This window comes from Anas platyrhynchos, chromosome 3, assembly GCF_047663525.1.
Source record: "Anas platyrhynchos isolate ZD024472 breed Pekin duck chromosome 3, IASCAAS_PekinDuck_T2T, whole genome shotgun sequence".
Taxonomy (NCBI): Eukaryota; Metazoa; Chordata; class Aves; order Anseriformes; family Anatidae; genus Anas; species Anas platyrhynchos.
Window position 1 is genome coordinate 6701312 of NC_092589.1, and position 13083 is coordinate 6714394.

Consider the following 13083-nt stretch of genomic DNA (forward strand, 5'->3'; position numbering starts at 1 on the left):
TGGCTGGACCAAATGGTCTTGGAGGTCTTTTCCAACCTTAATTGGTTCTGTGATTCTGTGATCCCTTTTCGCTGAAGAAAGCACTCTTGGTGTCTCTAAACTGTTTATACGTGGCTGCCTTGATCTGGATTTAAAGGATACTGACCTCTCAAATTCAGTTTTCCAAGTTTTACATCATTTTAATTCATAAGCACCAGGACTGGTTGCTAGAAAACGGAATTTTTCCTGAATGGAAGACATGACAAGACAATCTTGGCAGACCAGGGTGTGAAATTCTGTTATTTTCTTCAGTACTCTGCAAGCTTAAATGAGGGTTTGACAAATCATTAGCATTTTAATTTTCTGTCTACAGAAAACTTAGGGAGCAGAAGGCAAACATTGAGAAGGAACTTGAGAAGGTATTTTCAACAACTGTTACCGCTGCCGTGGAAGAGCCTTCTGCTGACTCGACAAGTCCTGAACTGGTTGCAACTATTGTTCTCAGTGTTCTGCTAGCCTGTACCCTCATAGCCTTCCTGGTATATGTGGTTATTTCTATAAAAAGGAAAAGGTATGCATATTTTTACTTTAACAAGGTAGTTTAGACTGACAACTGTTAGTTTACTTTAAATGTCAACTTGAAAAAGACTAATCTGATAAATTGTTCATATTTGGATCAAGCATTGCCTAAGATTTGCTGTCTATCAAAATAGGCTTTTTACTCTAGGTATTAGGCACCTCTCAATATAGATAACTTAAAGTTGGTTTCTTTTGTGTTTGGCACAAAGCAACAGCAGAAACAAATACTTTTAAAAACAGAGAAATATGGATAGCAGAAAATTCTGGCTGTGAAGGGGGCCGTAAGTCGCTGTAATATACACGTGTTAAGTCTAACCACATTAACTTGTGTACTGAAGTCAAGGGACATTTTGTTGCTGACTTCAATGCCTGTAGGACTATGTAGATGAGGAAAAGAAATGTTTTCAAGAGGTTAGCTCATATTTACACTGTTACAATTAATATATAGTTGATAGTTGGCTGAATATGAGCCAGCAGTGTGCTCAGGTGGCCAAGAAGGCCAAGGGCATCCTGGCTTCCATAAGAAACAGTGTGGCCAGCAGGGCTAGGGAGGTGATCGTCCCCCTGTACTCGGCTCTGGTGAGGCCGCACCTCGTGTTCAGTTTTGGGCCCCTCGCTACAAGAAGGACATGGAGGTGCTTGAGTGGGTCCAGAGAAGGGCGACGAAGCTGGTGAGGGGCCTGGAGAACAAGTCCTACGAGGAGCGGCTGAGGGAGCTGGGCTTGTTCAGCCTGGAGAAAAGGAGGCTCAGGGGCGACCTTATTGCTCTTTACAGGTACCTTAAAGAGGCTGTAGTGAGGTGGGGGTTGGTCTGTTCTCCCATGTGTCTGGTGACAGGACGAGGGGGAATGGGCTTAAGTTGGGCCAGGGGAGTTTTAGGTTGGATCTTAGGAACTTAAGAACTTCTTTACCGAAAGGGTTGTGAGGCATTGGGATGGGCTGCCCAGGGAAGTGGTGGAGTCACCATCCCTGGAAGTCTTCAAAAGACATTTAGATGTAGAGCTTAGGGATATGGTTTAGTGGGGACTGTTAGTGTTAGGTCAGAGGTTGGACTCGATGATCTTGAGGTCTCTTCCAACCTAGAAATTCTGTGATTCTGTGATATAATCAAAAAATAGGCAATACTCAAAACTAATTGCCAGAATAATACAGAAAATAGATGCTGTGTATTAAAATTGTGGTACCAGTAATTTCACATTCTATTTGGAAAACAATTGTAAAGCCAGTCTTTAAAAAGAATGAGCAATTTAATTTTAATGCATTTATCATTTTCAGAATGTATGACCAACAATACTTGGTGAAGAAGCTACATGAAGTGGAGGGTATTGATAATCCGAATTTAGCTGACAAAAATGGAAGTCTGAACAGCCTAGCGAAACCAGAGGACACAAAGGAAGTGTAAGTAGAATGCTGATACCACAAATTTATTAAAAAAAAAAAAAAAAAGCATATCAAAAGACGTGTTTCTTGGTTATTCTGGTAACATGATTTTCCTTGCATCTTTCAATAGCGTGTATGTTGATTTCTAAGAACTGTTACAGTAATAGGCTATAGTATCTATGCTTGGAGGGAGCTAATACCTCTTAATCTTGTATCACAAATCATTATTGTTAAGCCTTATGCAGGAAAAAAGCTTTCAGGCTACAAGAAGCTACATATCATTCAACTGGGTAAAATTCCAGTAATTTTGAAATCAGCATACGTATTTCTCTGTTTCAGACAAGCCAAGATTATTTTCACGTAACGATTTGCAAGATGAAGGTGTTATGAATTCTCTTAACTCTCTTTCAGAACTGAAACCATAGCGTTTAGCAACCTGCAGGATACCAAAGAAGGCAATGCTGACAAAGACGCACTTCAGGCCGATGAAAAGTGCAATTACCTTGAGACACTGCTATTAGATATCAGCAGTGAACAAGAAAAAAAGGTAGCTTCTGAAAATGCTGCTCTACCTAGAAATGTAAGTGCCAAGACACTGCCAAAATCACAACAAAACAGTCAATTGGCTTTTCAATTGCAATGAATGGAGTGAAAGTTGTTTCAAATTACTGAAATAATTATTAAAAAAACTGTAAACTTGTGACTGAACTCATCCATGAAAAAAAAAAAAATCTTGAGTAATGACCATCTTTGAGGAGGGGCTGTTTGTCTCTGCTTAGGAGGGTGGAGGAGGAGGATTGTGTGAAGCAGAAAAGAAGGGTGGTTCTCTTCCATCTTTTGCAGAACATGTACAGGACAGGGTTCTCGTGTGTTGCTGCTCCTAAAGCTTGCAGCCTTGAAGATGATGCTTTCATTGCAGGCTTCAGAGGCAGAATACACATTAAAGTGATGCAACTTCTGGTGCTTTGATTTTGTCCACTCTACCATCGGTAGCTTTGCCTCAGCTGTGTTCTTTGTTTTCTTGCAGGACGCCTCAAAGCATGACTCAGCTCCTTCACCTACACCTGCCCCTGACAAAGGAATAAAAGGAGTAAAATTTTCAGAAGCGGCCATTATTTTGGATACAGAATCCGAACTCAATGACTCCGATGATGACGGCGTTCCGCAGTAGCTGTGCTTGGCGAAGAGAACTTTTATGAAAGCCACAAGACTGCTGTAACAATACAAAATTAAATGTGTAATAATAGGGGGACGCTATCCGCCTTCTAATGCTTGCTACTCCTGTTTGTGCTGTAAGAGATGGACAAGAAAGAAAACCAGCGGTAGAGCTGTGGCACGGTTGTGATGCGGTTACTTTCCCAGGACGTCTTACGGGCTATTTAATTCTGTCTGTTATGAATAAAAGGAGACAAAAGCAAAACGCAAAAAAAAAAACAGCCAGCTCCCCGCTGCGCTGCCTTTCCCTTAGGGGCAGACGAGGCGTTTCTCGAGCCTTCGTCCCCCTTTTCTGCTCTTTTCGCCCTCACACAGGGGTGGCGCGGGCGCGTTTCGTGCCGCGGCGCCTCCTGAGGGGCCGGGAGCCGCGCGGGGCCGCCTCAGCGCCGCCTCGGGGGAGGGGCGGCTTCTGGCACCTTCTGTCCGGCGGCGCGGGCGGGCCGCGGGCTGCGGGGCAGCGCCATGGCCAAGTGGGGGCAGGGGGACCCGCGCTGGATCGTGGAGGAGCGCGCGGACGCCACCAACGTCAACAACTGGCACTGGTGGGCCGGGGGCGGCCGTGAGGGGACGGGGGGGAAGGGGAAGGGGAAAGGGAAGGGGAGCGGGGGCCGGCGGGCGCTGACGGCGCCGCTCTGCCGCCGCAGGACGGAGCGGGACGCCACCGGCTGGTCCAAGAGCAAGCTGAAGGAGGTGCTGGTGGGGCTGGCGGTGGAGGGCGAGGCCGGGCGCTGCGAGATCAGCGAGCTGAAGCAGGCCGAGGGCGAGGCGTCCTGCAGCAGCCGGAAGGGGAAGCTCATCTTCTTCTACGAGTGGAACCTGCGGCTCGCATGGAGAGGTGCGGGGGCGGCGGCCGGGGGGGCCTCGTGTGGCGCCGGCGGCGTGAGGGGAGCCGGGCGGGGGCTCTGAGGCGATCACGGGCGGCGCGGGGTGAGGGCAGCGGCCAAGCCCTGCTGACGGGGCTCCGCTGCCTCTTGGGGTGCCCTGTCCAGCACGGTTCGTGGTGGCCATCGGCTGCTGATCGCTTTATTTATTTATTTTTCCGCTTTGGTTTGGCTGAGTGTGGTTTCAGCGTTTGGTTGGGTGAGGGTGGTGCTCCCGTCAGAACAAACTCGGAAGGGAGACGAGGAGGCTTAAAGAAGTGCTCGGGCTTAGGTTGGGCTCACCTCGGCGGCTAACCGCGTTATAAGTGTGTTATGGACCAAGAAAATAGTTACACACGCGGTCTAAATCTTAACACAAAGGAAGGCAAACATAAAAAAACCACGGGAGGTACGCTTTGTATCAGGGCAATGTAAATACTTCCAATCCGTTTTTTAAATAAGCTAAAATTATCAAAGTTTTTAATAGTTTTGGTCTTGTTTGTTTTATTTCAGTGTCTAAAGCTTAGAAATAGGCGGATATGCAGTGTTTTGTTGATTACATTTCTATACAAATTCTTCATAAAATATTTTCCGTGTTGGATCTTTGTGCCCTTCAGCGTCAAGTGCAGACAGCCAACAGTGGGCTAGGTGATGGGTGAGGTTGGTTTTGAAGGAGTTTACTGCTACACGGTGAAATTCTGCAATAAGCTGAGGCTGTTTGATTTTTATTTGGTAGCCACCACCTTGTGCGTTTCCTGAGAGCTCTGAATTAGAAACGAGAGTTAAGACCAAACTGCGAAAACAATAAGTTTCTGTTATTTCCTTCTGCATGTCTTCCAGGATAACTAGGAATTCAAGCAATAGTTAAAACGTGGATACCTAAGAACAAAAAGATGTAAATCCTGAAATTTGCAGCCAGTTTGGAAAGTCCAATTTGGGAAGAAAAATATGCCCCTTAGCAATTAGGATTACAGAGCACCGAGGAAGTGAGGAACTGACAGTGCTTAATGGCACTGTAATTGAGCAAAATGGCTGTTCTCTCTTTCACGTTTTGAGGATGTAATGAGTATTTTAATGGATGGTTCTACGTGGTGATGGAAGCTTTATGAGGACTGGTGTATGTCCTTTTAAACGTGTATTGCAACAATGGTTTTATAAGTTGGTCTTTCCAAGAAGCATGCTTTTACTGTTGATTTCCTAAAATAGTGGATTGTCAGAAAACAAACCAAATAATCTTTTTTTTTTTTTTTTAATAGTAGCTCTGCTACTGGAGTATTTGTATTTTATTTTCGTAAAAGGTAATAATTTTGCTTACATTACAGTGATAGTAAAATTGTGAAGCCGTACCACAGCTGTACCTGCAAAACATTGAACCAACTTTGTTAACTGGTGGGACTCTACTGTCCAGCACAGATAACATCTGCATCAATCCCTTGGACAACCATTTTTTTTCAAAGGAGAGAAAGTCTGTTCACTGTTTTTATATAAACCTAAATTTGTCATCCTGGCCTGTGTTACCAGGGAATCTGTATTTTAAGAGTTCTTAACATAGGTAATAAAATTAGCAGAAGGGATAGAAGTCGAGGTTGTATTTTGCTCCTAAAAAATTCTTCCTGCATGCTTGCACTTATTTTGGGGGAGAGTAGCTGAACATAAGATTTGCTTTAACGTGTGCAGAAACAGTGCTCTGTAGTTTTGCTGGTGCTAATCCTGGAACTGGAAGGACACGGTAGAGAGAAAACTGAGGAGGCTGCATGTGTTGGGTTCTGAAGCGTTGGGTTCTGAAGCGTAGTAACGGGGTGATTAAGTCGTTCACTTGGCTTCCTACTCGAGCTAACAGGTTCTCCTGGGAGACACTGAGAAGCCCGAGGGAGGTCCTGTAGCTCGCCTTTTGCTGTGCGGATGTGGCTGTCCTTCTGGACTAACTGCCTGTGTCCCGTGCTGTGCTTCATCGAATTGTGCCTGACAGGGATGGAACCTCTGCACCACACTCCACTTCGCGTTACTAACCACCGTTCACTCTTCTGGCTAAGAGATGTCTGAGTGTTTTCTTTGTGTACTTCAGTGTGGCCTTGACCTTTAGCCAGGAGGTTGTATCTGCGCTTTGTGCCGCCCCGTAGGCTGGCGATTGTTTCAGGGTGTAGGCAATGAAGGGGAGTTGGTATTTAGCTAGCTCCTTTGAAGGTGAGAGAATCCAAATAAATACGATGCTGGCCTTGATGGTAACTCTCCTTTTGCAGTCATGCTTAACACTGGGTTGTTTGGATTTTAGTCTTGCTGATAGAACAGCATGAAGATAACTGGATTTGGGGCAGAAGTGCATGCTTCTGCTATTGCTCTCTGAAGAAATTTTAACATGATGTAAATGGTGAACAAATTTAAATAACTAAATGCTTTTGTAAGGCAAGGGGGTCTCCACTGGAATGAAAACTTTACATCAGATCATTCCTTACCTTAGACCTTGCATTAAATCCTTCCACAGAAAGGTCTAAAGCAAGGAAGCACGGGACAGGGTTCCTGCTCCAGAACCCGTGTATTGAGCTCGTAGAGCTTTACAGCCCTGGAGGTAAGTGACCGTGGGCCTTTGCCCAGAAAGACGCAGGAGCAGAGCGTGTTCTCTGGTCCTGCACGGTCTGTCTGACGGGTGCAGTATTAGCGGCAGTTCTCAGTACAACTGTGAAGAGCAGAAGGATTGTTCTCAAACGTTCACAAGTGGAGTTGCCTATTCTGTGTTTCAGTCATCCACCTGTCTGTCACACGTACGTGTGTTTGATGGTCATGTTTCTGTATGGTAGGAGCTTTCAAGGCACTTGAGGAGGAACAGCTGGCATTCCAGGGAGCTTCTAATTAATGGGCAGAGAAATTTAGGGGAGGAGGAAGTTTGTTTGTTTTTTTCCCCTGCCCCCTTTTTAGATTCATGTTCTGTGATGGCAGACATGTCTTTGAAAGTGGAGAGTATTAGAACAGCTGACAACTGAAGATGAGAGCAGAACGGTAGTGTAAAATGAGCTTAATGAGAGGGTGTACCTGTGTGCGTGTGTGTATACCCACTGACTGCCCCATGCAGGAAATACAGTTCTGAGAACAGTTTACTGTGCAAGTATTGTGACACATTTGAGACTTTTTGATGCTATTTAGTTCCTTTAAATTGGATTCTAGGCAACTTGCTTCAAGTAACAGTTTTGAACAATTGATTTCCAAGCTCTTGTGATGGGGGAAATAGTTTTTAATAATGCATTTAAGAATTCGTTATGTTAATACAGGTACAGTGAAAGAGTCTGGTGAGAAACATAAGGGATCTGTTGAAATTCCTAACCTGTCAGAAGAAAATGAGGTAGATGATACAGAGGTAGGTGTGAAATACTGATATGGCTATATAGGTTCAGAATTCTTAAGTAAAGCGTTAATCAATGTATAGGCATCATATTTTGATTTATGCTCTGATTAAGTGGGATAATTGCACTTGGATAGTTTATTTTGCTCTTCTTGTTTTCATTTTCATATTTGGAATCTTACACTTAATCTCTGTTCTCAAATTTACCTACTAGGAATGTGCACGGTTTTCTTTGCTAATTATTGTTTGTGACTCTATACTAACTACACATTTGAGAAGAGCTCTGATTGTTAAAATCCTAAAGAAAAAACAACCTAAAACTTAAGGATTCTCCTAGTTGGTTGTTGTATAGTAGTTGACACTCCGGCTTCTACAGATTCCTCAGCTTTGCTGTGTATTAGACAACCGTTTATACTTGATCTTGAATAAGCTGCTCTGGAAATGAGATACTGCATTTATTTAAGTGAAAACCCAAAAGGATGTTTTTCTAGCAAAGGTAGGATAAATGGAGAATATAATGAACTTGAAACTGCAGCTGTCCCCTGAGTATAGTAAACAAAATATTCTCTTCTATTGCCAGAATCCAAAAAGCTAATGTTTAGATGTGTCTTAGACTTTGTCATTGTTCTGTTTCTAGATAAATGTTAGCAAAAAGAAAGGGGAAGGCGATGTTCTGAAGGACCTTATGAGAACTGAAGGAACCACAAAAGTCAGAGAGGCCCTCAGAGATTATCTGAAAGCACTTAAAACAGGTAATGTAAGGCAGTGTGCTGCGTATGTTTTTATGCAGTCTTCTTTCTCAAAGAGATGGGTGACACACTGGCAAGTCCTTGGTGGGTTTTTCTTTTTTTTTTTTTCGTTCTTTCTGACTGTCACCAGCTGAGGTAAAAATGTTAGTCCTTGTAGTCAAGATCTTTGTTGTTGTCAACTGTGTAGTGTCCAGAAGCTTCTGTAGTGATCCAGGTTGTATTTTTGTTACACGTGCTGACCACAGAGATCACTGCAAGACCTGCAGGCTGCCTGGTTGGCTAGCAGAACAGGGCTCTGCCCTCTTTGTCCTTTTGCTGATAAATAGTTGAGAAGTTAATGGAGATGGTGTATGCCTTAGTGGGCAAATCTTACTGATTTGGGGTCAGGTATTTTTGAAAAGCCTGTATTTTTGGTGCAAATTGCTTTTTGACTCTATGGGTAATAAAGACATACGGGTTAGGGATGGAAACCAGATTGGAACTGTATGGCCTGTTCTGTGCTCCCATCTTTAATGTCCCATTTTGTGCATCCCAGTGGTTTTCCCCATTCTGCAGTTTTGGCCAGCAGTCTTCATGACACAGCACAATGTCAGGGCGGTTGTACGGCTCAAATGTTGTGCTGAACAGTGCTCTTCTTCACTGCAGAGTTTACCTTGGGAATGATTCTGCCAACGAAAGCTGCTGGTCAGGATGTGGCTGCTGAGAGAAAACTAAGTGGGAACGCTGTGCAGGTATGCTGGCTTCAAGTGTCAGACACATTTAATACTGTCGTAAGTGCAGTCCCTGCAGATTTTGCTGTGGTAACAAGTGTGTATCCCTGTGGTTTCCTGCAAATATGGAAGTCTTTGGGGTGGCACTGCCTGCTCATTGCTGTGATCAGGGCATGTGACACCGAAATGCCTGTCACAGAACCCAGGTGTGGGTCTGCTGGGTGGGGATACCAGTGTGTATCTGTGACGGTGCTCTGTAAGGCTGGGAGCTTCTGCAAGGTGAGAGTGGAGTTCACCAGCACTGGTCACTTCCCACTGTCTGAAGTTAGCTGTCTTTGTCTTACAGATGTCTTTCGTGTGAATTACTTGTCATTGTGTCACTTCAATTAGTGGATGCTTGATTAACACTGCTGTCAAAAATGTGGAAGTACATTGTATAGTTACTGTATACTCACAACACAGCATGTGTAAGGTTGAACGTTCAGAACTTAAAATTGCCTGATTTTGCTGTCATTCATATGAATATTGTTTGCTTTACAGGCTTCTGTTTCACCACATTCTTCGGATATAGTTGGTGTAAAAATTCCAACCGTGAAGATCGTTATGAGAGAAATATTCAGCTCTCCAGCAGATGAGCTTTACAGCGTCTTCACAACTAAGGAAGTAAGTGATGCTTTCAGTAGAAGAGTTTAAGGGTTGTACGAGGAAGGAGGCATTCATTACATCTGAATAGTTGTGTAAGTGATAAAATGTGTAACATTCGTAGTGTCAGGATAATTTTCCCTAGGTACATTATATGGAATGAGAGAGGTAATCATCTAGAAATTAGTGAGCTGTCGTTTTCTTGTAACTTCACTAAGTATTTATAATTCTGATAGTCATTATTTGTTAAGTTTTGCTGAAAAGATTCATGTTTTAAGCCACTGAGGAATTTCAGTGGAGAAAATGGAAAACAGTTGACTGATGCTGAGGTAGTGTGTCAGGTCGATGGCGTCCTACCACTGAACAAAAGCTAGCTCTCCGACCTAGTTGTCAAGTTCATGAGATAGCAAGCAGAAAGCTCTGTAAGGTGGCAGGAGGAGCATTCTGCTTTACATGTTTAATGGGAGCTTATTAGGGTGGCTTAGACCTTTTTTAGTCCTCAACTTAATAGGAAGAAAAGCCACATTCACAAAATAATATTGCAGCTTTATATACCATATAAATAATATTGCAGCTATATATACCTTTATATACCTCCCTTGTCTCATAATATGGTGCGTTATTTATTAGTGTATGGTTGCAGGTGACTGACTTGTGCTGTATTTTTTTCTTCCTAGTTGGTACAGAAGTTTTCCAAGTGTCCTGCTGTGATTGAAGCTGAGAAAGGAGGGAAACTCCAGATGTTTGATGGCTGTGTCAGTGGTGAATACGCAGAATTGGTGAGAACAAACAAAACATATTTTGCACTTAAAAAATAGGGGTGGAGATGGTTCAGTTTTTTCTTTGAGTTAAAAAGTACCTTAAGTTTCTGACATGAACTGAACAGACATTAGAAAAGCTCCTCTACAACAAAGGCAGAAATTGCTACTATGTGATTTTTTTTTTCTTCCCCAGCAAAAGAACAGGGATCAGTTATACTTTAATGACCTGCACTGGGGGAGGGAACTGAGCACCATCTTTCTCTCTTTTTTTTTAATTAATAGATTAAGAGGTATTAGAAAGCAGGTTTAAGTCTTATCTCCCTGTGTTAAACCACCACACTCCCAAATCTATTCTTCATGTAACTGGAGAAATGATCTCTCTGCTGTTCAGGGCATATATTTCACTGTCTCCAACTGAGTGCTCTTGCAAATACCAAAAAAAAGTGGTGATTAGAGCTCAGCTCCGTTTTTGAAACCTCTGAAAACCATGTGCACAGGGGCTGAGGTTAGACTTGGTATCTTATAGCTATCCAGATGACAGGGAGTAAAGTGCAGGGGTGAAAGCATGATTTGCCCCCATTTCAAGGTCTGCAGTAAAACCGGTATTTTACACTAGTATTTAATCAGCATGACCTTTCCATAGAGAGACGAAAATAATGGAATGTAGCAAGTTGAGAGTTTAATGAAAACAGTTTATTTACAAACAGACAGACAAAAAGCAATTTCCATACTGTTTGCAGTGGTGTTTTTGCTTATGCAAGATAATGTTCCTCTCCTTACTTTTCAGGGAAGAATTAGCATTCAGTAGTTGCAGTGTGAATTATCCCGAAAGCAGAGAACAGGCTAATGGGAGGAATCTTCTTTTCATCCAGGTCCCAAGCCAAAGAATTGTCTTGAAGTGGAGGTGCAGAAACTGGCCTGATGGTGAGTCTTTTTGAGGACCCCTAACAGAGGCTACAGTTTGCATGGAAAAAAAAAACAATAACATGACAGTTAACAGCCTTGCTAATTGGAAGCTTGCTTAGTCTGTGTTTTTTAGAGAACAGTTTGATGTCCACAGAAATTATCATCTGAGAAAACAGGCTTCACTCAGATGCAGGCAAAAGTAGATTAAGTTAGCTACCATACATTTAATTTAACCCATTGAAAAACACTTGATTGAAATGTTCTTTTTTCTTCCTTCAGAACATTATGCAACGGTTACCTTGAATTTCAAGGATATGGCTGCTGAAACAGAACTGCAGTTAGAGTGCAAAGGTGTTCCTGTTGCTAACGAAGATAGTACAAGACAATGTTGGAAGAAGCAGTATTTTGAAGAAATACGTATTTTACTGCAGCAATCCAAAGACAATATGGAATGATAACAGCACTGTAGTTTTGTTAGGGCATTACTTTTTATACATTGTTAATTTTTTTTCGTATAATTTATTTGTGGGAAGAATAAAGACCCACTTCTATAATACTGTATATAATTTAAGCATTATTTATGGATTTTTAGTGAATGAGGTGGCCTCTAAGTCAGACTATGTATATAAAACAGGTTTACTTGGGGAAATTGATCTCATTTGCACTTACCTACAACTTAACTTGAGAGATCAATTATGATTCAACTGCAGTAAAATACTACCATCGGAGGTAGGTAAGCTACGTGAATCAGTAGAAAGCATTTGCGGTTCTCGAACATTCAGTGTATTAAGTGGCAAATTGTCTCCCTAGGAAAGGGGATACTCATCAGAGGTGAACTGAAAGGGATTATAAAACAGATGATAAATTAGATCTTTCAAGAAATGTGGAGAATATAGTTTGCGGCCTCTTCAAATACCTTTTTTGAGATTGGTTTAACTGCAGACGGAATTTGTTTCTAACACTGTAGACAGTTTTAGGGAAAGATTATTAAAAATGCCATGTTAATCTGGTTGGTACGAATTGCTTACCACTGCTAAGTCTGCATGCACTGTACTGCCTTACTTGACCTCAGTGTGAAATTTAATTTGGAAGAAACAGTATTCATTTTTTCCTCTTGAAATTCTGTACATCTCCCACTCCAATAATTTATGACTGTTTGCAATTCTTTAGCAAACAACTGTTTGTTAGATAAATTTGATAGGCAAGTAGTTGGGAAATAGAAAGTAAGGAACTGTTACTCTTAATTATAGCCACACTGAGGTTAGCAAGAATAACTTAATTCTCAAATGAGTTAAGTATGCAATTTGAAACAAATTTACCAAGAAAGGGCAAGCTGCCTTTGGAAAACATGGTTGATTCAATAAAATGCATCATTTTACATGCAGTTTACTTTCTCCGTTAACTGATATGTCTAACTAAATGAGTTTGTATAGGAGTTAAGTCCCATATATTTTATTTTACAGGACACCAACATATGACAACCCCATCATACAAACTTAAAATGATGCAGAAGATAATGATGTGCTGCTGTTTCAGCAGGAGAGGTTTTCCCTTAAAAGTTTGCAGTTGGTTATCCCCTTTGCACTTAGGTGAGGTTTGTTGTACTAACAAGAGCAGACACCTAACATCAATAGAATATATGTACAAAGACTGTTTAGTAAACATTGCACTACTTTTGTTGTAGGTGTCCATACAGAGGGTGGAGAACAACCTCTTGATAAATGCCATGTTTTAGTAGATTAGGCTTCTCTCTTACTAACTCTTTCTAATTTTTTAAAAGTACAGGTACCTTTTTTCATAAATATTTAAGAAAATTTGCCTAACCTTTTCTATACAAAAGCAATTTCCATCTAGAGTATATTGGTTGATGAAGGGGCAACCTTTAGGTAAAAGTAGAAAATCTAGCTATAAAATTGAGATCCCTAAATTAAATATACGCTAAGAGACTTTGTGACTATTTTTGTTACA

General features: G+C 41.9%; 2 protein-coding genes across 2 annotated transcripts in view; both read left to right on the forward strand.

The window, feature by feature from the left end:
- Positions 1-3271, forward strand: part of LOC101803492 (protocadherin Fat 4) — a 51080-nt gene extending 47809 nt beyond the window's left edge. Inside the window, exons 41-44 of the mRNA XM_038176663.2 lie at positions 353-550; positions 1834-1956; positions 2350-2518; positions 2966-3271. Coding sequence (XP_038032591.2) covers positions 353-550; positions 1834-1956; positions 2350-2518; positions 2966-3109 — 634 coding nt within the window. The 3' untranslated portion in view covers positions 3110-3271. The remainder of the gene's footprint in view (positions 1-352; positions 551-1833; positions 1957-2349; positions 2519-2965) is intronic.
- A 263-nt stretch (positions 3272-3534) lies between these two features.
- Positions 3535-11669, forward strand: AHSA2P (activator of HSP90 ATPase homolog 2). The gene is made up of 9 exons (XM_027453301.3): positions 3535-3695; positions 3798-3988; positions 7277-7362; positions 7985-8099; positions 8742-8827; positions 9347-9469; positions 10126-10227; positions 11082-11133; positions 11395-11669. The coding sequence occupies exons 1-9, from the start codon at positions 3616-3618 to the stop codon at positions 11568-11570; spliced, it is 1011 nt and encodes a 336-aa protein (XP_027309102.1). The 5' UTR covers positions 3535-3615; the 3' UTR covers positions 11571-11669.
- The last annotated feature ends 1414 nt before the right edge of the window (positions 11670-13083 follow it).